A 24284-nucleotide genomic window follows, 5' to 3' on the forward strand; every position below is an offset into this window, starting at 1 on the left:
TAAAAACCTGACTTTTTCTCTCCCGAGGGCAGAATCAAATTCCCATTATGTAAGTATGGTATCTGTTAAGTTTACCTCTCGGTAGTTCCTATCGTTTTTCAATTATAATGGCATAAAGATTAATAATCTCTGAGGTGTTTAAAAAAAATTCTGCTTCAAAAATTTACTAACCCAGTGTATGTGCTGAATTGCGTTCCCCTCGAATTAATATGCTGAAGTCCTAAACCCCAGTACCTTAGAATATGACAGTTTTGGAGATGGGTTTTTAAAGAGGGAGTTACGTTAAAATGAAGTCATTGGCATGGGCTTTGATCCACTATGACTGACTGGTACCCTTATAAAAAAGGGGAATTTGGACATGGACAGCTAGAAGGAAGACCATGTGACAGATGACACAGGGAGAAGATGGCCATCTACAAGCCAAAGACTTGCCACCTCCAGATCTGTGAGAAAAGAATTTCTACCTAGAAGCCACCTAGTCTGTGGTATGTTGTTGTGACAGCCTTAGCGAACTAATACACCCAGTGTCTTTTAATTCACTTAGGTTTTAAGTCCTGCATCAAGGGACTTGATCTTTGGGAAAGAAATGGACTTAAGGATCCAGTAAAATCTCCTGCCATGTCACATTTCTTTGAAGTATTTGGGATTTGTCCTGGGGAAAGAGGGCCATCCTTACCTTTTTCGGACTAGATTACACTTACGATCAGCTACCCAAAGAATGGCTTCTTTCCCTTCTCATTTTGGGACTGTACAACTTATTTCTCGAAGATACAAACAAAGCAAGAGTCCATGAAAAATATCCTTAGTTCCCATTCACCGCATTGATTTCAACAGATAAGGAGTTCGGTATTTTCCAGGCTCTCGTTTTGATAGCCAGAGCCTAGTAAGTTCTCTCTACCACGCATAGCTGTGCCAACCGCAGCATCCCATTTCCAGAGAAGATACTTGCTGCAGTGAATTTATGTGCTTTCCGGCAGTTCCATTGAGGTTCTGGCCTTGGGGAAAATGAGTATTTTGAATCACGAAATTTGGCGTATTCAGGTTTTCCTAGTCCTATTTCAGGTCGCCATGTTGTCAGTCTCAAAATGCCTATCCTTTCTCCATCTTCTCCACCCCCATCTTCCAGCCAGCTCTTCTGCTTGGGTGGTAATGGGGCTACGGACATTAAATATGTTGAGCGGGCTAGAGACTTTACTGGAAAAGAACTTTTGCCTTTACTGATCATCTGCTCAGCTCTGCTCTGATTGCCCCAGATTAAATAACAATTGCAGCCCAGAAAAGACCTTGAGAAGGTCTTTTATACCTGGTTATAATAGCACTATTCACGTCTCCGGTGGATGTGAGTCCATTTTATTTTATAAATCCAGAGAGAAAGACTGTAATTCTTTTCTGAGAACTTGTCGTTTATTTTCTGTATCTACTCTGAACTTTTCATGCTACAGTCTTGAACTTGTTTCATCCTGTCCTGTCCATTACAGAGGTAGAGGATAGCTAGTCACATGTCTAACGTCTCCTATTCTTGAGACATGAGGCATTGCTAAACTCTCTACTTTCTCTTTTCCAAACTGAGCTTTATTGGTTCTTTAGCCGTACAGGACTTATTTAAAATTTTTAATTATGTGTAAGATGTGTCATTAACGCTTCTCCATATTTCTCACAGCTCTCTTTGATGATGGATCCAGCACTGGTTGAATATCTCCCATGCAATGAGAAAACAGTTTCTACACCCTGTCTCATAAATTACATTTAGGCATTTTGGTTTCATGGTTAAGTTTCATTTTTTGATTTTAGCTAATTAAAGTGCATAGCAGTTAAACAAAAGAAGATTATACAATTCTTTTTTCCATGACAAAGGGTAATTGAAAGAGATAAATTACAGGTAATCTTTCGACTTCACACTAGTTGATACTCAGATTCAGAGAGATGAATATATTCCATGGACTGGAACCAGAAGCAAGAATTTTCTGTATCTATTTGCAGCCTTAACATTGCCTCCAACCAACTGGATTATAGTAAACAAGTCATTTAACTTCTTTCTATACAATTTTATTTATTTATGAAACTGAGGAAGGTAGACATCAAGGTTAGATGACCTCTGAGTTGTCTTCCAGCTTAGAAATGGTCCTGTATGCTCTCCTAATGTCAGTGAAGTCGATCATTTGTGGGTTTTAGTGGGCAAGTATATTTGGGGCATGTAAGATTAATTTGTTTGAAATCTGTCGAGTACATATATTGAATACTATCTACTCCATGCCACGTGCTGGCAAACGCAGTGATAAATCACACATTTTTCAAAGAGTCTGCATTTTGCTAGGGGAAGTAGACATGTAAAAATCCATGCAGTCGAATATTAAGGGGGCTATGGTAAAAGTCTAAGGCATGTTGGGCTGCAAGGGAGAGTTTGGTGAATTTTGCTTGGTGCAGGGGCATCAGGAAGCCAAATATGAAGGCCTAAAGAAGAGCAGTCACAGTGAAGGGGGTGGGGAGCGGGGGGCGGGGGCAGCAGCTTGCCGGCAGTGGCTAAAGGTTGAGGTCAAGGAACTAGAAACAGTGGGTACAGATGATTTTTCCAAGGAGCTAGACTACGAAGAGAAAGCACCTGAGTGGAGCGGGCAGGGGTTAGAGGAGTTTGTTAAATTGGGGAGTAAGGAGCCAATTCAGAGGTTTTGGGGGAAAGAAGGTGTGGCCTGACAGACGTGAGGATGAATTAGGAATGAACTTGAAGCAAGATTAAGGGTGGAAAGAGGGGCGCCTGGGTGGCGCAGTCGGTTAAGCGTCCGACTTCAGCCGGGTCACGATCTCGCGGTCCGTGAGTTCGGGCCCCGCGTCAGGCTCTGGGCTGATGGCTCGGAGCCTGGAGCCCGTTTCCGATTCTGTGTCTCCCTCTGTCTCTGCCCCTCCCCCGTTCATGCTCTGTCTCTCTCTGTCCCAAAAATAAAAAAAAAAAAAAAAAAAGTTGAAAAAAAAAAATTAAAAAAAAAAAAAGGGTGGAAAGAACAGATAGATGGATCGCTATGGTGATAAAGTGAACATAGCAAAATGTCAGTTGTGGCATCTAGGAGGTAGACGAGTGTTAAAACACAGTTCTTTCAACCTGGCCACACGTTTGGAAGTTTGACAGTAAAATATTGGGGGGGAACAAAAAGAAGATAGATTGACAGTTTAGCTTTGAACAGAACAGGGGACACTTATTCCTTGTGGCTGCAGATGGCAAAGTTCAAGATTAAAGCCTCAACTTCTTTGTGAAGTAGGAGCCTCTCTCTCCTGCTGGGACAGAGAGCCAGAGAAGAGGAGGAGAGGGGACTGAGCAGACCTGACAAAAAGGAGGAAGCCGTGAGGCCCAGGTTCCCTTGACGTTGGAGGGCACAGAGTTGCTCTGGTGTGAGATTTTTCCCTAGTAGTTGTCAGGAGACAGGAGGTTAGTCGGGCATGGGAGGGAGGGTTTAAGAAAGTGATGAGGAGATGGGATGAATGGCTCCCCAACCGTTTACCGGCCATCTGTTCTGGAACAAGTCCCAAGCTCTCTGGTTCTGTTGGGGTTGTGTTTTCTACCTCACTGTATTTTTTTGTTTTTTTAATTTTTTTTTTCAACGTTTTTTATTTATTTTTGGGACAGAGAGAGACAGAGCACGAACGGGGAAGGGGCAGAGAGAGAGGGAGACACAGAATCGGAAACAGGCTCCAGGCTCCGAGCCATCAGCCCAGAGCCTGACGCGGGGCTCGAACTCACGGACCGCGAGATCGTGACCTGGCTGAAGTCGGACGCTCAACCGACTGCGCCACCCAGGCGCCCCTACCTCACTGTATTTTTATTTGAATGAAATGAGATAAAAATAATGTTCACAAAACGGTGTCATTGTTAACCTTAAACTAAGGCAATTGTGTTGTTTGTCTTCCTCAGGTAAAAGAAGAACGTCCAGAGAAGATACCAGATCTAAAATTGTTAGTGGAGAAGAAATTTTTGGCTTTACAGAATAAGAATTGTGACACAGACTTTCAAAATAATGCAAAATTTGTACAGTTTAAACAACAGCTGAAGGAACTGAAGAAGCAATGTAAGTCCGCATGCTTTGCTTTGGTTTGGCTTTTTGAATGGAGGGAACTGACCTGATACACCGCCCCAGAAAACTGACTTTATAAAGTCTGCCTATCTGCTTGGCTTGATCCTCTTTCTAAATTGCTTTTTATTGTTGTTGCTATTCTGTATTTTGTCTGACTTTTGGTTCAAATCAGCCTGTCCATTTCTGAAAGCCAACAGTTTCCACAAAGTGCTAAGAAAATTCCCCAGCAGCCAGACATGGTTACACTGTATTGTCCCACTGCTGGGGAGAGGAATTGGGAAATTAAAACGGAACTGTCTTATTAAAATAGCAATGGTGTTTTTCAAATTTCAAACTGCTGTGCCACGCTTTACAATAACCAGTTTGATTCTGGTTTTCCTGCTTTGGAGGAGTAGCACCGTTTTCTCAGACTAGTTTTTTCTTTTCAGTTGTGGACCAGAATCTTCTTGATCCCTTCTGTCTCCGTAGTAGCATTAATGCCACGCGATCGCAATTTGGATTCCAACATAATTTTGATTTAAAAACGAGATTGGGAAAAGAAGTGATTCATTATCCCAAAATTTTGTAGACGGTGTTTGACAGAAATCTGTCTTTTCTGTACAGTGAAGTACATCCGTCCTTTTCTTTTCCTCTTTGTCCGCTTAATCCACTTAACAACTTTATGTAATTTGATCGTTTTTGCATTTGCATTGTTTGTCATTGCTTTCTTTCGGCTCATGACTCTTTTATTCCTTACAGAATCGGATAGGGAAGCAAATAACTTTTTTGTAAACTTTAATTTCCCATCACCTTCATTTGCATACGGCTGGAGCACTGTGGTAGGGCATGTAAATTTATTTCATGTCCTTATTTGTACTGAGGGATTCCTATTTTGAAATAAGCTTTCTTTTAAATATAAGCATTTTCTTTAAATTGATGCTGAGATCTCAAAAAATGACTGAGGAAGCAGCTTTACTTTTGTCTATCTTACAAGTAACTTAAGTTTCACAATTTGGAATGTTTTGCAATCCTGATGAGACTTTTGCTTTAATGTGGATTTAAACAGTAAGCATTTTCTCCACATTTTAGTCTCTTTTTTTCTTCTTCAGCTACCAAAATCCTTCTAATATAAATTGCGTGGTTCCCCCAAATGGGTAATAATCCCCCAAACAGGTAATAAATATAATGATTTGCTAGTGTCTTTCCGATCTTAAAGATGCTAGTGAATTTCAGTTTGTGGTGTTGGTCAAAGTAGCCACATGTATTTCGTTTTTCTGCTTGGAGCCAATAATGACAAATTACCCGATCATAATCAAGATCAAAAATTCTTGATTTTTTAAAAAGATATCTTATGGTACGTAGTGAAGGATAAATAGCCAAAAATATAAATTTCTTCCTCCTTTGTTATTGTTTACAAAAGTATTATTCCCTAAGAGATAGCTGTAAAGCTTTGTAGAATCGTACGCTCACGGTGACTCACTTTCTAATGAAGAGTGCGCAGTTCAGCAAAATGATACGTGTTGGAATCGTGGTTATTATGTCTTTAATTCTCTCTCAGATGGTCAGGGGGTGGTGTTGGGGGTGGTTTCCCAAGGCCGGCAGTACTTCACATCATTTGGACAGACAGTTAAACTTTGAGACAAAGTAGACTTATACTGAAAGAAATGCTTCCTTGTATCGGGTTCCCCTATATATGTAACACTGGAATTAAGACAACTTTCCCTTTTTGTTTCTCCTAAAATACTCTTTTCAGAAGTTTTTAAATCTCAAATGACAGAGCAAGCAAAATATTAATACCCTCTTCAAGTGTTCTCTAAGATGTGCGCACATGACTTGCAAATGCGATTTTCGGTGCATTATTAGTGCTGGCAAAGTAGCACCGTGGGCGATGGATTCTGTTTCTTTAGATTTAATGCTGCTGTGAGGACGCTCATTAGCATCGGGAGCCCACAGTTTTTGCGGAGCCAAGTCGGAGGGACCAGGCTTTATACAGGAGCCAGCGAATATTTGTTTTGAGAGATGTTCTGAAGGGAAGGAATGATAATAATAATTTTTTTTCTTTTTTTATAAAGACTGGAAACTACAAGCCAGGGAGAGAGTCTTGCTTCAAGTTGCCTAGTTTGGCAAAGTAAAGGCTGAGACAGTTTTATTGGTCTGCACAGAGCTCAAGGGTCCTTTCATGAAAATCACCACCACGCTCTCACCACCTTTATTTACACAAACCTAAATTGCGTGGGATTCAGTTTTGCCGAGTGGGGACCCAATCACAGCAACGCCAGGAAGCCCTTTGGTGGGGACAAGTCAAGATGGAGATTGAAATCAGGGGGTCTGAGGAAGTTGCGTGCAAGCCACCTCCCCGCAACCTGCGGCCAGTAAGTTAACCCAGCTGTGGCTCGGCAGCAGGTTCTCAAACCGTCTGGTCTCAAGATCCCTTTACATTTAAAAAATCTACCGAGGGCCTCCGGAGAGCATTTGTTTATTACATGGGTGGTAGCTATTGACATTTATCACGTTAGAAATCAAAACTGAGACCTTCTTAAAAATATTAACCCGTTTTAAAAATCAGTGATGAGTCCCTAATGTGTTACCGTAAGGAGGATTATGAAATATAACCATGTATTTTCCAAACATGACGAAAAATGAGTGAGAGGTGTGAAATTGTTTTCCATTTTTGCAAATCTCTTCAGTTTGTGGCTTTAATAGGAGGCAGCTGGACCCTCGCATTTGCTTCCGCCTTCAGTCCGCTGTGGTACGTTGTTTGGGTTGAAGCCTATAAAGACAATCTGGCCTCACACATCGGTAGTCGGACTTGCTGAAAGGATCGTGCAGACCACCCGAAGTTCTCATTTTGAGAACCACAAATTTGGGCCAGAGGTCAGTGAACTACAGCCTGCGAGTCAAGCCCAGCCTGCCTGTTTCTCTAGGTCCTGAAAGCCAAGAATGCTTGTTTTTTGCCAACACATTTAAGTTGCTGGGGGAGAATTTAAGAGAAGAATAATATTTCGTGACATGTGAAAATTACATAAAATTCAGGTTTTAGCATCCAAAATAAAGTGTTATTGGAATGTAGACACACTTACTCGTTTCCACATTGTGTGTGCTTTGCACTATGATGGCAGAGTTGAGTAGTTACATCGGAGACCATCTGGCAAACAGAGCTTTTAGTGTTTGCTACCTGGCACCTTACAGAAAAAGTTTACTGACCTGGTGGTCTAAACCATAATCAGAAACAAGGACAGTTTTGGGGCGGGGGTGTTTGTTTTCTTTTTGTTTTGTTGTGTTTTGTTTTAGCTTTAGATTTTTCCAATAAATACCACACATTTGTCTTGGGTGCGTTCAAAACACTTCGAGGGACTGCTGTATATAAGTGATTGCATTCGGTGCTCCGAGATAAATAAAAGGCAGAGAAGACAGTATATGCAAACATGGAATAATGTGAGAACTATTAATAACAAATCAAAAGCAAAGAAAAATGCAAGAAACCACAGCTATACAATATAGGAGAGAGTGAGACTAGGAAAATGCAGCTTTTATTTGTATGGCTGATACAACACTGCCAGTCATTTGATAGGGGCTACGTGGAGCTGTACGTTCAGAAAGATTCAGAGGCTGAGTTCAGGCCCAGGATTACGGTGGGAAAGAGTAGAGATAGTACAAAAATCTGGTATTTGCCGTCCCGAGAATGTAAACAGAACAGGTACGCCATACGCATTTCAAGATACGATTACTCAAAAGGTAACATACTTACACTGCACACAGTAATTCTTTTATTAGTAGTTATTTATGTCTTAAGGATATTACAAGGCATTGGATACAACTTCTTTGGACAGTTTACAGACCCCCGGTCTAACTGCAGTCAGGGGCACCTGGGGAGCTCCGTCGGTTAAGTGTCCGACTCTTGCTTTCAGCTCAGGTCATACTCTCATGATCTGTGTGATCGAGTCCCATGTCAGGCTGTACACTATGAGGACAGAATTTCTGTTTCCTGCTTTCTCTCTGTCCCTCACCTGTCCCAACGCTCTCAAGCGTCCCAACACTCACTCACTCTCTCTCTCTCTCTCTCTCTCCCCCCCAAAACAAATAAACATTTAAACCACAGTCAGAAACAAGGGTAGGTTTTTGGTTTGGATTTTTTTTTTTTTAAACTTCAGATTTTCCTATAAATACCATACCTGGGGACCCATTGTGTTGTATATTAGAGATACTGTGTCTGTCCCAGCTTCCCAAGATTATTACCAAGATCTAATGTGATAATGGATCTTGGCAAACTGAAAGCTTGCTTTATTTATTTATTTTTTTTCATTTTTTTTTTCAACGTTTTTTATTTATTTTTGGGACAGAGAGAGACAGAGCATGAATGGGGGAGGGGCAGAGAGAGAGGGAGACACAGAATCGGAAACAGGCTCCAGGCTCCGAGCCATCAGCCCAGAGCCTGACGCGGGGCCCGAACTCACGGACCGCGAGATCGTGACCCGGCTGAAGTCGGACGCTTAACCTAAGACTGCGCCACCCAGGCGCCCCCTGAAAGCTTGCTTTAGATTTCACTTATTATTGATATTGAGAAAGGGCCAGTAGAACATGGTGGAAAGAATATGAGCTTCGCAGCTAGAAGACCTGGGTTTGAGTCACTTAATGCGTAGCCTGGCCTCCCTGCTGGTGCCACCCATTTTTCTTAGTTGTAATTCTTGGAGGCACATAAATCAAGATTGATCGGAGATCATTTTTACCTTTGGTAGTGGCGATGATAACTGAGTTAGGGAACAATTCCAAAGAAAAAAGATTCCATTTCCCTAAACGAGAATCATGTTGTTAATTAACCCAAGTTGTGAAACCCAGCAATATGACTTGGTTTAGGGAAGACGTGACTGTACTTTCTTGAGTAAAGTGATTTTCATTTATCTAAACAATATGTTCAGGCGATTTCTCTCTTCCTTGATGCTTTTACTTAAACTGTCTTCACTATTCCAACTCCTGGTTTCCTGCACTTTGGCATCAGGAGAACTTAGTTAGAATGTGCAGTGCCCCTGTACGGACACTTCCTCAAGTCATCAAGCAATCCTCCTGCCATCCTTTATTCACTCACCAGCTATAGAATTAGCAGGCATGAGAATTTGTAGTGCAGCTCAGCCAGGCAGAACTTGAGGACATTAGACAATAATTTGATATTTAGAAACCTTTGAAATACAAGGTCTTCACTTTGTGATCAAAAGTAGAATGGACTGAATCTGTGGTCTTTAGTGTTAAAAAATCAAATCTGAAATGTAATTTTATTGGTACATTGAAATGCTTAGAGGAAAGGCGAACATTTACTAATCTGAAGACCTTCACCAGAAATTTAGACGTATTTCTAAATTGTATATCCTACACAGAGGATGTAGGATATAAGGTGTGGAGATACTGGAATCCACGAGTGAACTTAGCAATTGTTTCAGTGATGGGGACATTTTATACTGTAATCTTGTAATTACATGGACTCACAAATCAACTCTGTACCCTCACTTTAACACACTTAATTTAGTTATCAAAGCTGATAGAATAGTGAGTGGCCATTCACGTCACAGAAGGATCTACCTGGGCTGCCATGAATGGGGAGCTCCTCAGGAACATTAGAATACCTTCACTTCGCTATTCCTAGTGGGTTGCTTTCCTTTTCCTTCTATATCTTGTCAAAACCACAATGCAGTTCCACAAAGTAGGGACTTTGATGTTTTGCTTACTGCTTTAGTCCTTGAACTCCAGCCTGATGTCTGGGCACATGGTACCTACAGCACAGGTCCTTGACGGTCACAAGAATCTTCAGGAGAACTGTCAAATACTTGAGAGCTGATGCCCTATCTGAAGGAGACCCCTGCCACGCATGCCTGTCTGTTGTTGCTGGGAATAATAGGTGAGGACCCACTGTGGTCAGATCCTGAGATTATCTGGGGAAACCCAGAAATTCAACTGACTATTTTTCCATTACCAGTTGTTAAAACACTGTGCAAACAAAACTGTCAGTTTGTGACCATTGGTTTTACCTTCTCATACTACCATTTTTCGGTGCTTTGTTAGGCCCTTGACGAGCAACATCAGCATTAATTTGGCCAATTAACAGTAGACTATGATTTCTTCAGAGAAGGGGGTGGTTTTGTTGTCAAGGCCAGGTTGTGCATTTCACATCATTTGGGAGTGTATAGAAGCCTGGTGGGTTCTATTGAAAAGCAAATGGAGATTTTTGTGGATGGAGGGGCTGGATCTGGGAGCTCTTAAACAGGTGCAGGTGAACAGTGGGGTTAAGGAGAAGATTAGCAATTTTGAAAGCTGGGAGGCCATGTGTGAGTGTTGAAACCTGAAAGGAAAGAGACGAGAACAAAGGTAGTGCCAAGAGGCAAAATGTTTGGCTGTGCCTAGAAATATGTTGGGTGCTTTTCAACTGGGCAAAGTTTTGACCAGCCTGACTCAGTCCTGATAGTCTTCAGCGCACAAATCTCTTTGTCATATGGTAGAACATAGCCACCTATCCAAACAGTGTGCATTGCTGGCCTGCCATTAACCAAGAGCCCGGGACCCTTCAAGGCAGGAATTGCTTAATCCTCCCTATATTCCTTTTGCTCCTCACATACTCAGAGTTTGGTTAATATTTATAAAACTGAATTATTCAACTAGAAAAAGAGGGCCAGACCCTAGTGAAGGCATTGTGATGATAACACACCTTTTCTCTTCAATAATAACCTCATCAGTAAAGAAGAGAATAAGAAGACAGCTAGCGTTCAGAAGGTTGGGATCTAAAATGAGCAAAGGTTAGCAATTTATATTGTCTTGGGAAATCCTTTAAATTGCTCAAAAATTCAACATAAATGATTTTTGTGTGCATATCCGTTGACCTACTGGTGCAAACGTATGGTGTGTATGCTAATACACAGTTTTCAGTGTCAGATAGCACCATGCTTAGGAATTAAGTATGGCTCAGTTTAAGTGTGACTGCTTAGAACATTTAAGCGTTTAATGAAAACTTAAGTTGCTGGCTCTTCCTTAGACAGTTTTATCATCTCTGTGGCCCTCACTTGGTCTTCATGTTTTCCTTGATGATATTGTTCAAGCCATTAGCATTTACTTGCTGGATGACCATTTGCTGGTGGGAAATGCTAAAACTCATACGTTTCACAACCGAGACTGACTTTTTCAGGCTGGATTACATCCCTGACTAAGGGTTTATGCTCATTGAGTGAGATTTCTGTCCTATGCAAATTTCTTATTCCTGTGTGTTTGCCTCTGTCCCTCTTCCTCTTCTCTGAGTCAGAGTCTGTCTGCCTCCCCTCGTGTCTCTCTTCCCTTCTGCTTTGTGTTTGCCACCCATGTGGTTTCTGTCTCCCGAACATCCTTACTTGCATCAGCGAAGCTAAGCGGTACCATTCCCACCTTCATGATGAAGCAGCTTCAGAGAGGGTAAGTGCTATGCCCAGGGTTACAAAGTAGTAGACCGTGGAACCGGAAGACAAGAGACGCCAGGGATAAAAAGAGAGCATTAGGGCCAGGTGTGGCCGACCTCCTCCTCCTCCTCCTCCTCCTCCTGTCTCATAGAGTTGTTACTTTCCAGGAAGTTTTACATTAAGGCAGGATTTTCAATACCAAAGAAACAACTGAGTAAGTGAGGAAAAAAGGTGCATTCAAATTGGATTGATTCTGTTGTGGTGTTTTAATCAGGGCACTAAGCTGTCAGGGAGCTCTTTGGCAGCGAGAAATGCCCTTTTTATGGAGCAGTAAAGACACCATCTGCTTTGCCTTCACCTTAGATTTGCCCTAGTCCTTTTGGAAAACAGGAACAGTCGAAGTGATAGCCACGCTTCATAAAGAGCTTGATGTACATGATACTTCATGATTCCTTGTTGAGTTAATGCATAGCCGGAAGCATTGTTTGAGTGCCTACCCGTGCGTAGGGTATGGCACCTGCATACTTTGTCTACCTTACCATTTATTTCTCACGACTCTACAAGATAACTATACCCACTTTACAGATTAGAAAATGTGCAAAGAAAAGTAATATAACTTCCCTCAGATCATAAATGCTGAAATTCAGACTCAGGTTTGGGTGACATCAAAACCCGTGTTCTTTTCCCTGCGTACCACACTAACTCTTTAAGACACGTGCCTGTTTGGTTTTCCTCTCCCTTCAAGCGTTTCATTTATCTCTTGAAGATTTGATTTGTCGTAAGACTCTTGGGTAGTGAACAATTTGTTTGAATCTCCCAGGTCCTAGATCTGCATTGCTGTACTCTGAGGACACTGGGGGAATCTGCCTCATCCGGCTGAGAGTGAATCTCTTGCTTGGTCACGTCTACCAAGCAGAGGTCAGAGAGTGGGAATCATACCAGACATTCTATAGTAGCTTATTTATGTGTTTCATGACACTGTCTTCAAAGTATGCCCTAGAGAAACAGGTACTTGAAGTGGGGCTCACAGAAGGTGAGCAGTTGACTCAAGGTCACAAAATACGTTACGTAGTGAGATTCAGACCTGGGTCCTCCTTTTCCAGATCCTGTGGTTTTGGCAATACACTCAGGAAATAGTGCCTAAGGATACCGTTTCCGGTGTGAATAGTTGCTGTGTTACGGCAGAGAGGAATAGGGTATTTATTGTACTTACAAGTTTAGAACGAATTCCATGAAGTTTATTTCGAGCATCACAACAGTAACCCCGTGCCCGTACATCATTTCTCCTAGTCTTCACGACATCCACATGCGAGGGAGGAATGCACGAAAAACGCAGGCTCTGTTTTTAGCAGACTGAATCCTGGAGGTGACATGTTTACCCAGTGTCTCACAGTCAGGAGGTCACAAGGCTAACAAATACATTCCTGAGGAAAAGGGAAGCTTTAGGATGAGACATGGCTATAATTAAAGTTATTAGGACAGAAAGGTTCAGTTATCAAGGGTGAAATGAGTCAGCGGCAAGTTTAAACACAAACTGTGAGCCCTGGGTGTTTTTTCCTCCTGGTGGCTTACTTTGAGAGTGTGGGATGCCATCCATGCTCAGAAAGCAACCTGAACCTAGAATGGGAAGGACCAAATCATGTGTCCTGGGGACGACGTACATCATACTTAAGAAAAGAGTTGTCTTGTCAAGTTATTATTTCCTGAGGTTGGAGTCATTTCCATTTTATGGTGGTTTAGACGTGTATAATGATACAATGGGCGGCCCTCTGTAGTCGAAGCCTCACCCCATTTTCAGCCCCTGGCAGTAACTGTTTTTGTTTCTTTTTCTTTCTTTTCTCTGTATGGTTCTAACTTCTCCAGAATGTTGCATGCATGGAATCATACAATATGCAGCCATCTAAGTGGCTTCTTTCATCCAAACGCAGACTGCATTTGAGAGTCAGCCACAGTGTTGTTAATATCCGTGGCTGGTTGCATTGTGTACTGTGACTAGTGCTCCACTGTATGCATGTATCATAGTTTATTTATCCAGTCACCAGCTGAAGGGCATTTCACTTGTTTCCAGCTTGGGGACGTTATAAATCAAGGTGTTACAGAACATTCGTGTACAGGTTTTTATGGGAATATCAGTTTTAATTTCTCCTGGATGAATACCCAGGCATGGGGCTCTGGGCTGGTATGGGAAGTGCATGTTCAACTTCTGAGAACCTGACCGACTGCTTTCCAATATGGTGAACCCCCCCCCCCCCCCCCCGTGTCCCCTTGAGCCGCGCAGGAGAGGTGTGTTTGCTGTGCATCCTCACCAGCACTGGGGTTATTTGGGTTTTGTTTTTAATTTTAGCCATTCTCATAAGTATGTAGGGGTATCATCATGGATTTAATTTATGTTTTTCTAATGATCAGTGGTATTGAGCATGAAGTTCTTCTTTTAATATGTAAATTTTGTATATTTTTTCATGTCTTTCTGTTCACCTGTCCCTTACATTTATTCTTTAATTCCAGAGACATTGTAGATGGTGTGCACAGCAGTCAACCTCAGGGTGTGCTTCTCAGCCCTGCATCAAGGTCACCTGGAAATTTATTAAAAATGCACATTTTCAGGCACCACCCCAGACCTCGAGAATCTGCATCTCTGGGGGTGGGGTTAATCTTAGCAAGCCCTCCAGGTCTCCTGTACACCAGAGTTTGAGAACCATTGGTTTATAGTAATGGCACTTACCTGTCACTGGGTATCATAGCAAATGTGAACGTTAAAAATAAAATCAGCCTGTCCCCACCCTCAGAGATTTAGATTTAGTTGGTATCTGATAGGGCTCTCCAGGCATTTCTTTTTAAGTTCTCCAGGTATCATGCTAATGTACAGACAGGGTTGAAAATAACTCATCTAGTAAAGGTTGGTTAATCAGGCACTCTAGAGGATTCAATATCTGACTTCTAATTCTAGATCTCACGCAGTTTATTACCTACAGGGCAGGGCAGGAGCCGTATGTGCACAGCATAGTTATAGGCACCTACCTACAGATTACTCAGGAATAACCTAACGACTTAGATGGCACCTGGTCTCCTGGATTTGAATATAAATTAACTTCATTCATTCTTCTATATCTGAAAGCCTCACTTTTGTATTCCGTGTTAATACTTCTTCATTCATTCGGCAAGTGTTTGTTGAGTACGCTGGGAATGGGGCAGTGAACAAGAAACACAAGTCCTGGTGCTCACGGGGTTTACAGTCCAATCTTTGGCACCTTGCTAGCATCTCCTTGTATTCTTAGTAGTTCTGAAAGGTATCTATTCATGTGCATAATTGATAGCCTTAATAATGATCGTTTTTGTGTGTTTTAAGTACTGCCCTTACATTCGTTAAAGTTTATGTTAGTCAGGAAATCGTATTCTCTTGCTAACTCTTAAACTCATGTATTTAGTCACCTAGATATGTTGAGAACAGCGTTAAGGGTAGAAACTGTCCAACCCATGGAAAGATCTAGAATTTGGAATCTGAAAATAGAAATTCAGATTCTTGCTCAACCAAGTGATAGTTTGTGTTTTTTTAATCAGATCAATGGAATTTTACTTTTCTGTAAAGTATGAGTAATATAATAATAATAATAATAATAATAATAATGCTTCCTAGCTCACAGAGCTGAGGATTAAATCATATTTAAAAATGAAAAGTGGAAGTGTTTTATAAACTGTAAAATACTCCCCATATTTTAGTTAACCTGATCTTTTTAAACTTGCTTAATGGCATTTTACTTCAATAATTTTTACTTTAAAGGATATACGTTTTATGTTATTAGCAATTGGCATAAATTCTGAAATGCAAGGAAGCAAGCTCAGAGTGTTTTAGTCACTTTGTTAAAGTGTTAAAAGACTAAATGAAAGATAAAATATTGTTAGACTATTTAGTAGTTAAGTAATATTCTGTCATTGACAAGGGTGTGAACAGAAAACATGTTGAAAAGGTAACAAATCACTTTTCAGTACAATATTGGTTTTGGCAACCATCTCTTGATAGCGAAGCAGGGAGTGAAGTGTAAGGAACGACGCTATTCACGTAGCGAACCACCCTGTGTCTGGTGAAATACGTTCGTTATGAACAAATCTAATGGAGCATATGTTCCAGAGCTGCAAGTTTCCCCAACTGCTGCATGTTCCTTTACTGTGTTAGGGATTCTTTTGTGTATACACATGAGATTTAACTGGAGAAAATTGGCTCTGCTGTTTGAGCCAACCTATTTACTTAGCTTTTTTTTTTTTTTTTTTAATAGATCACCCAGTGACTTATTTTAAATTCTGTTTTTTTAGTAAACAGTTACTCCTATATGCAGAGCACTGTGGTAGGTTCGAGGAACACAGGGAAATAATTAATGTCTTGGGAGTGAGAGAAAAAGGAAACCGGTCACCTGTGATTGCAGGGCCTAGAGCTTGACATGCAAACTTTGGAGAAGAAACAAGAGAGTGAGCTAGAGGGTTGATGAAAAATGTTGAGTAGAGTTTTTCAGCATAAATGTGGTCTGTTTATTTATTTAGGTAAAATAATAAAGATCTGGGGCACCCGGGTGGCTCGGTTGATTAAGCGTCTGACTCTTGATTTCAGCTCAGGTCATGATCTTATCCTGAGGTCAAGCCCCACTTCGGGCTCATGCTGGGTGTGGAGCCTGCTTAAGATTCCCTCTCCCTCTCCCTCTCTCCCTCTCCCTCTCTCCCTCTCCCTCTCCCTCTCTCCCTCTCCCTCTCCCTCTCCCTCTCCCTCTCTCCCCCCCCCCCCTTTCCTCTCTCCCCTCCTGCTTCCTCTGCCCCTTCCCTGCCCACACTCCCTCTGTCTCTCTCTCTCAAAAAGAGATAATGATAATAAAGATCCCAGGGTCAGATGCATTAATCAGTTTTCTTTACTATGTAATTCTTAGTGTTTATCGTGCAGTTTGATTAGAATGTCAGTTCAGTGAGAGCAGGTCCTTGTCTGCCTTGATTGGTATCATCTCTGGTGCCTAGAATAGCACCCAGCGTGGGCCCAGCGCTTCATATATACTCGGGGCATTGAGTGAATGTTCTCCAGGGAACAAATATTCCACAGCAGACACTGTGACCCACACTGGTCCTGGGAATGGGAGGATGGGGCAAGGTGCGGTGTCCCTTTTCACCCAGATTGCTTTAGCACACCTGGCTGATGACCGCAGTCTGGGTCAAAGTGTGGCTGCCAATTGGCAGGGGGTATTCCCAGACTTCCTGGCAACTCTTCTCACCCACTTTCACCACTGAGTGCTCACCGATGAGAAGTACTTTCTTTCTCTTCACCCCCACCCCCGGGGTAGGAGGCTGGGGCACGGGGAAGTGGGGGCTATTCTTTGACTTCATTCTAGTTGCGTAAAGCAGGAAATTTCCAAGTTAGACTCTAGAGCTTTGAATTCCTTCCCTGACCATCAGCCTTCACAGCCCTCTCTCCTGTTATGTGGTAGCGTTGACTTCCCTCCTCACACATTATTAAGTTAACGATGCTTTTTACATTTGTTGATGTGGAGCCAAGAAAATACAGTGGTAGTTTATTTAGGTATATATTTTTTCTGCTTCAGAGCACAGTGGTTTTATTTTACATTTACCTAAAGCAAAAGATTATTTCCACAAAGAGAGGAATAGGAATTACTCCTAGACAGATGTGCCGTCTAGTCCCCTTCCCAAAAGCCTCTACCAGTCTTCTCTGCATTTCTTCTCCCACTGCCACTGCTGCCCTCTTTCCAGTGTGACTCTCAGCCTCCTACGTCCTCCCTGCAGCAGACTTGTCTTCTGCCAGTTTCTGCCAGAGTGATGGATCATCCTAAGATAGGGTCATGGTTGTTTGCCACGCGGTCTTCTGGAGACTCCCCGAGCCTTCCAGAATAAAAAGACCCTTGTGGCACCAGGTTTCTGTTCACTCTCTCACCACTCTGCTCACCGCTTTGATCCAGACACTTGCCATCGCCAGAGGGTATTGTGTTCTCTTTTACCTGCGGACTTTCACGCTCACTGATCACTTTGTGGAGGATACTGCTTTCTCTGCTCTCTCTCCCTATCTCTCCACCCGCCCCCCCCCCCCCCCCCGTCTCTGTCTCTTGTCACTTGCTTAGGACAAATCCATCTTTCTACCTTAAATGCAGATATCACTGACTTCGGGGGGGGGGGGGTCTTCCCCAAGGTAGGATAAGTGCACATCTATAAAATGGGATCTTGAAAGAAGTTTTAATCTGGACAATGATATTGGATATCAAAAATTAGGAGGATTCGAACATGCAGTTGTTTACAAGAAGAATTTGAAGCAGTTTATGGTGGCTTTGAAATATGCTCATTGTTTGTTTGAATAGTGTGCAGAGTGGAAGCCAATACTAAAAGACCCGATTTATTATTTGATACTTGAAGAGGTATTAAAACAATCCTTTAGAATAAAATATTCTAGGCACCTGGGTCACTCAGTCGGTTAAGCATCCGACTTCGGCTCAGTTCATGATCTCGTGGTCTGTGAATTCGAGCCCCGCGTCGGGCTCTGTGCTGACAGCTCAGAGCCTGGAGCCTGCTTCAGATTCTGTGTCTCCCTCTCTCTCTGCTCCTCCCCGCTTGTGCTCTGTCTCTCTCTCTGAAGAATAATAAACATTAAAAAAATTTTTTAAATAAAATATTGGGTTTTCAAAAAATTTTTTTAATGTTTATTCATTTTTGAGAGAGAGACCGAGCATGAGCAGGGGAGGGGCAGAGAGGGAGGGAGACACAGAATCCGAAGCAGGCTCCAGGGTCTGAGCTGTCAGCAGAGATCCCGACGCGGGGCTGAAACCCACAGACTGTGAGATCGTGACCTGAGCCAAAATCAGATGCTTAAACGACTGAGCCACCCAGGCGCCCCTAAATAAAATATCTCTATGCAGTGCTTTGGGTGATAGTACATGCCAGCACAGACATACTTGACTGAAATACATTAACTTTCTCATCTTGGCTGACTCAGTTGACTTGACTAGCAAGTCCTGCCATAGCCCCACCTCTGAAAATAGAAAGTGTATTATTATGTTTTCAGAATTCCAAGCTTTAAGAAGCAGTTAACTATTCTTTGGCTTTGCTCTGAGGGCCAATGGCCTACGGCTGAATTCTGATAATTGCATAGGCTGGAGGTCAGAGTTGGAGAAGAGGAGGTCCTCAAGGAGCAGAAGGTTGAGAGGAGCGTTTTAGAATTCTAGGTTATGCATGCCAACATTGTAGTTAATAAAACACACCAACTACATCTGAGGATCAGGCTAAGCTTTGATAACACAATGGTAATTTAAGACAACTATGTCAACTGAGTATTAAAGGCACAGAATGTGTGTCAAGATTTTATAATGTTTTGCTGGTAATTGTTCTTTTGGGACTCGATTCTAATAAAATAATCCAAAATGTAAATGCATTTCATATGCAAAGATATTTCTCAGTGATATTTGGAATTTGGAAGCAATTGAGATTTGTGAAATCGTTAATCAAAAAAATTAAATGTTTAGAAAATGTTTCATCATGTTAAATTTTAGAGGAATAGAGATACTGTATATGTAGTTTGATCACCATTACCAGGCAAGGAAATACTGTAAGCCATGAAATGAAGTAGAAAGAGGCACAGGGCATGAAGACCAGCAGGTAATCCAGTTAGACTGTAAGTACATGGGAGATAAGATTACCAGGGTAACTGGGCTCATTTATAAAGTTATTTGTTGCCTTGAATAAGACAGTTTAATTAATAAGTCATGGGGAGTGTTAAGTTTTTCATTAGGTGAGCCATCTGATTAGATTCTGACTTTAAGAAGGTAGATCTCGTTGTGGTATATAGGATAAATTGGGAAGGGAAGAGGTCTTGTTATAATGATCCAGTCAAGTGCTAACCATATCCTGAATTACTGCAGGGGAATAGGGAAAGAGAATTAATGCAAGAGGTGTTGCAGAGGTAAGATCTGGAGGACTTGTCAACTTATTTAAAATAATAACAAGCATAGGGGAATCAGGAGTTGAAGGTGGCTTTAAGGATTTTAGTTTGAGTAACTTGGGAAAAGGTGATACCATTAAAAGTAGCGAGATGTCTCATGAGTTGCCGGTCTTTTGGTGGGAGAATGATTTTGTCGAGTATACTGTGTTTAAGGTGCTGGGTTTTGGCATAGATTTTTGACAAATGGTTAGAAATTAGGAAAGTTTTGATGTCCAACCACGGCTAGAGAGAGGGAGAGAAAGGCTCTCCACGTACTCCCAGGTGATAGTTGGAGGGCGGAGTAGATGAGCCGCACAAGGAGAAGAGTCCAAGAGCAAGGAGAGGAAGAAAAGGAGGAGCCAGCAAGGAACCTTCAGGTGGCTAGAAGGAGGACCGAGGGGCAATGGGCCAAAAGCATTAAAGGGAGAAAGAGTTTGTCTTCCTGACATCATTTGCTTCTTTTAGTTGAATTTCCAGTTACCAAGGATGCACAAACTTCTCAGTCCAGAATGGAAAATTATTCCTATTTTTCATGTCTCAAAATCCATAAACTAAATTTTATAATCTAATGAGATTGGGGGTGTGGAATTGGCCATTGTCTATTTTCCGTGTTTCTACTTTCTGTTGGAAGTATTAACAAATACTTTTGGCCTTTCCAGATACGGGTGTTTAAAGCAAGGAAGAGTGGAGCTCACACCTGACTTCCACTATTCAGTTTTGTAAACAAGAAATGCACTGTGTTGTTTTAAATAATTCTCACAGTGGGTAGGGGGATGGAAATGAGGTGTAATAATTTATAATGGAGAACAGGTTTTAAAAAATCCATCAAAAATCTGGTAATAGCAGTTACTTTTTATTTAGAAGTTGTGCTGTAATCACAACTAGAATATTTTATTTAACAATTAGAATCTTAAGAATATTTAAAAATAAACATGACACATCTAGGAATGGTTTGCATTGGCTGTAAAGCTGAAGCTGCTCTGGGATAGAAATTAATATTGTGGAACACACTGCCCCAAAACTTAGTGCCTTAAAATAACCATTTATTTGGCTTGTGATTCTGTGGATTGGACATTTGGGCTGGATTTAGCTGGGTGGTTCTTCTGCTGGTCCATCTAGGCTCACTGCCACGTCTGCAGTCAGCTGCCTGAGTGTCTCGGAGCTTCTTGGTCTCGGGCACCCTCAGGTAGGACGGTTTTCCCTGCTCTCTCTGGTCTCATCCTCCAGCACGCTGGTTCAGGTTCACATAGAGGCAGAAAGGAGAGAGGAGCCTCAAGGCAAAAGCAGAAAGTGTCTGGAGGCCCCAGCTTGGAAATTGCACAGCATAACCTTTGCCAGACATTTGGTCAAAGCAATCTCAAGGTGGCCCAGATTGATGGGGTGGGGGAACAGACTCTCCTCTCCATGGGAGGAGACAGAAGTACTGTGGCCAGATTTTCAGCCTACCACACCAATTCATATTTGTTTATTTCGAATACTCAAATACCAGATTTTAACTACTGGAACAGTGTGTGTGTGTGTGTGTGTGTGTGTGTGTGTGTGTGTGTGTTACCAACCGTCTCTTCTCAATATGCAGCTCTCAGAAGCGAAGGGTATTTGAAGTAACCTCACTTTTGTGAGTCATCCGTTTGATCAGGGACATGTTTATTCAGATACCAAAGCAACTGAAGAGATAATTTAACATAAGTAAAACTAGACTACAACTGGTTTACTTGCACAATATTTATTGAATAGCTTTGAGTGCCTCCTTGGTGCCTGGCACTGGGATAGGTATTTATGAACACAGAAAAAAGAAACATGGCATAATCTTTCAACAAATTTGTATTCTTATAGGATGAGCAAAATGTATGCCCGTTCAATCCCAGAAGCATATATTATTAATGTGTCAAGGACTGGGCTTTAATCAAAGATCGTACACAGATGGACATGGCTTAGTCTTTTTAGTGGAGCAGAGGAACAGATACTTAAAACCACTGTAATTCAAAGCGAAATAATAAGTTCCATGAGAGAAATATGAACAGAGCGCTATTGAGTTAGGAAAAGAATAGGAGGCACATGACCAACTGCCAGGATGTGTGATTCATATAATTAACACCTGAGTAGGAGAGTGCTTTGAAACCACAGGTGATGGCTTCATAGAGAAAATGAGTTTTGAACGAGACTTTGAAGAAGAGGGAGAATTTGAATAAGTGGAGAGGCGAAAATCCTACTCAATTTAGGACTGAGTTGTGTTTTCCCAAGAAGATAATTATTTAATTAAAGAGAGAGCCTTTTAAAGTGGCAAATATTAAAGAGCATGAGATAATACAGTAGGAAGACTATAGAAAACATTATGCTGGGAAGATGGCTGGCAAATTTTTTTCCCTTTGATGGTGCCAGGGCTTAATCTTTTTATCAGATATTTGTGTCGCTTGGTTGGAAAATTGAGTAGGGAATACTTATTTTACTTCATAAGGGCACTGAACATTTTCATTTTCATTGAACAGCGCTCTGTAGTCATATATTGGTTTAAAAACTAGAAACAAGTATTGTGTGTTCTTGTTGATCAGGAAATCCAAAATTAACCAAAGTAAGGAAACCCCCATTAAGTAATGTTGGCTGGTACTTTCTGCACGTGTGTCCAGATAGACATAAGAGCTGAGCTGGTAGAAAGAAATTGAGGAGATTCCTTTCCTAACTTTGACAGGTAAATTTGCTTTTCAGTCTTTCTGTTCTCCTTTGTCCTGTTTAAACAATTTAAACTATTTTGAGAAGGAGAAGGATTGATTATAATCCATTTTACTTACTGCCAACTGAATAGTACAATACTTAGGTATACACCGGTTGCCAAAGTGCTAAACTTACCTGTGTAATTAATAATAGAATACAAGAATCGTAATTTTTATTTTGGTAAATCAAAGGCAGTATTTCACTGTTTAAGTGGCCTTTACAGGACACAAACATCATTAGCTAGTCTATCACTGCTTTTCCTTTGGAAGTCAGGCCTTTCTCTCTGGAATCCTTCCTCTCTTAAGTTTTGCATTTTCCTCAGATAGAGAGCTCATTGAGGACAAGAACTGGGCCTTACTAAGTTTTATGTCCTCAGTATCTTGCAGAATTCCTGGCTCATAATAGACATTCAGTAAGTGGCTGGATTATATTGTACATTCATACACATGCCCCGTTAAGAGGAAAGTACTAGAAGAGAAGTGTGGGGAAGGGAGTAGCTTTTCAGTGTCTGTGTAATGCTCATCTCTCTTTTTTTGAGCCACTTTGCAGACAAAAACTGGCTTCTTATTGCTTTCTCCCTCTGCAGTCTGGCCTCTGGGGCAAGTCGCAGCCTTCCCTGGCCACCTCCGTCTCCCCCCTCCTCGGGGCGCATCTCACTCAGAGTGCCTTCTGTGGGAAACCTTTGCTACCCACTTCTGCTCAAGATAGCCTGCTCCTTTCTGTAGCACTTCTTCTATATAAATATGCACACACAGAGGCGCCTGGGTGGCTCAGTCGGTTAAGCGTCCAACTTCGACTCAGGTCATGATCTCACGGTTTGTGAGTTCAAGCCCCGCATCGGACTCTGTGCTGACAGCTCAGAGCCTGGAGCCTGCTTCAGATTCTGTGTCTCCCCTTCTCTCTCTGCCCCTCCCCTGCTCTTGCTGTCTCTCAGAAATAAGTAAACATTAAAAAAAATTAAAGGGGCGCCTGGGTGCCTCAGTCAGTTGAGCATCCGACTTCGGCTCAGGTCATGATCTCGCAGTTGACAGGTTCGAGCCCCGCGTCGGGCTCTGTGCTGACAGCTCAGAGCCTGGAGCCTGCTTCCGATTCTATGTCTCCCTCTCTCTCTGCCTCTCCCCTGCTCATGCTGTGTCTCTCTCTGTCTCATAAATAAAGGTAAACATTAAAAAAAATTTTTTTTAATTAAATACACACATATATTCCCTGCCCTTCTCTAAAGTTTTTATCTTTTTGATTGGGTAATATATGCATATAGTATAAAATTTACTAAGTACACAAGACTATGTGGTGAAAAGTAGGGTCTTTGCCTCCCTGGAGGCAGGTACTGTTGCCTGTTCCTTTTGTATCCCTGTAGAACTATCTCTGTGTGTGTGTATGTCTCTCGATGGTATCATGTCAGCCATACTGTTCTCCTTGGCTTTTATCACTTAAATATTTTGGATCTCTTTTCATATCAGTACAAATAGGGCTTCTTTATTCTTCTTAATGGCTACACGGTAGCTCGTAATTTTTAACCAGTTCCCTGATGATGAGGATAATTGACAATTACCCACATTGCTGCAATAGTCTTACACTCCACAGACAAAATTCCACACAAGTAGGTCTATATCTGTAAGAAAAATGCTGGTGAAGCTGCTGGGTCAAAGCATATGTGAATTTTTTGATTGTCCTGTGGAGGACAAATTGCCCTCCATGAAGATTATATTCATTTAAATTTCTATCAACAATGTGTGGGAGAGCCCGTCTACTACATACTGGCCACTTCAAGTTTAATTACACCTTTTGGGCCTTTGCCACTTATGTGTCCCAGATAAACTGTTCTTATTCTGTTTCTAGTGTTTGTTATCCTTTCGAACATTTCCGTGTATTTCCCTCGCACTATCCGTGCTTTGCTGATCATCTGATCAGATCATCTGATATTTGCATTGACTCTGTATTTCTTAACTTTCAGGAGAATTCTTGTTTCTGACGTTCTTTCCCATGAGCATGTACCTGTCCCTTCCAGGTTTGGGTGTGACAAATAGAGTCATGCTGTTCTGCATCTTTGTGTTGTTTCCCCTCAGTTACACCCAGTGCTCTGGGAGTGTTTATAGATCGATGATCCTAAGTGGGCAGAATGTATCCATGTCACTTTGAAGAAGAGAGGGTTATGGCTTTCTAAATATTTTACAC

At 41.7% G+C, this 24284-nt stretch overlaps 1 protein-coding gene across 2 annotated transcripts in view; it reads left to right on the forward strand.

Moving 5' to 3' along the window:
* The window catches only part of NSMCE2 (NSE2 (MMS21) homolog, SMC5-SMC6 complex SUMO ligase), a 217098-nt gene that overhangs the window by 63432 nt on the left and 129382 nt on the right, over positions 1-24284 (forward strand). For both annotated transcript variants that reach the window (XM_058699037.1, XM_058699038.1), the window contains exon 4: positions 3902-4055. In XM_058699037.1, the coding sequence (XP_058555020.1) occupies positions 3902-4055 (154 nt within the window). The remainder of the gene's footprint in view (positions 1-3901; positions 4056-24284) is intronic.

The sequence above is a fragment of the Neofelis nebulosa genome, chromosome 14 (genome assembly GCF_028018385.1).
Source record: "Neofelis nebulosa isolate mNeoNeb1 chromosome 14, mNeoNeb1.pri, whole genome shotgun sequence".
In the NCBI taxonomy this organism is placed as follows: Eukaryota; Metazoa; Chordata; class Mammalia; order Carnivora; family Felidae; genus Neofelis; species Neofelis nebulosa.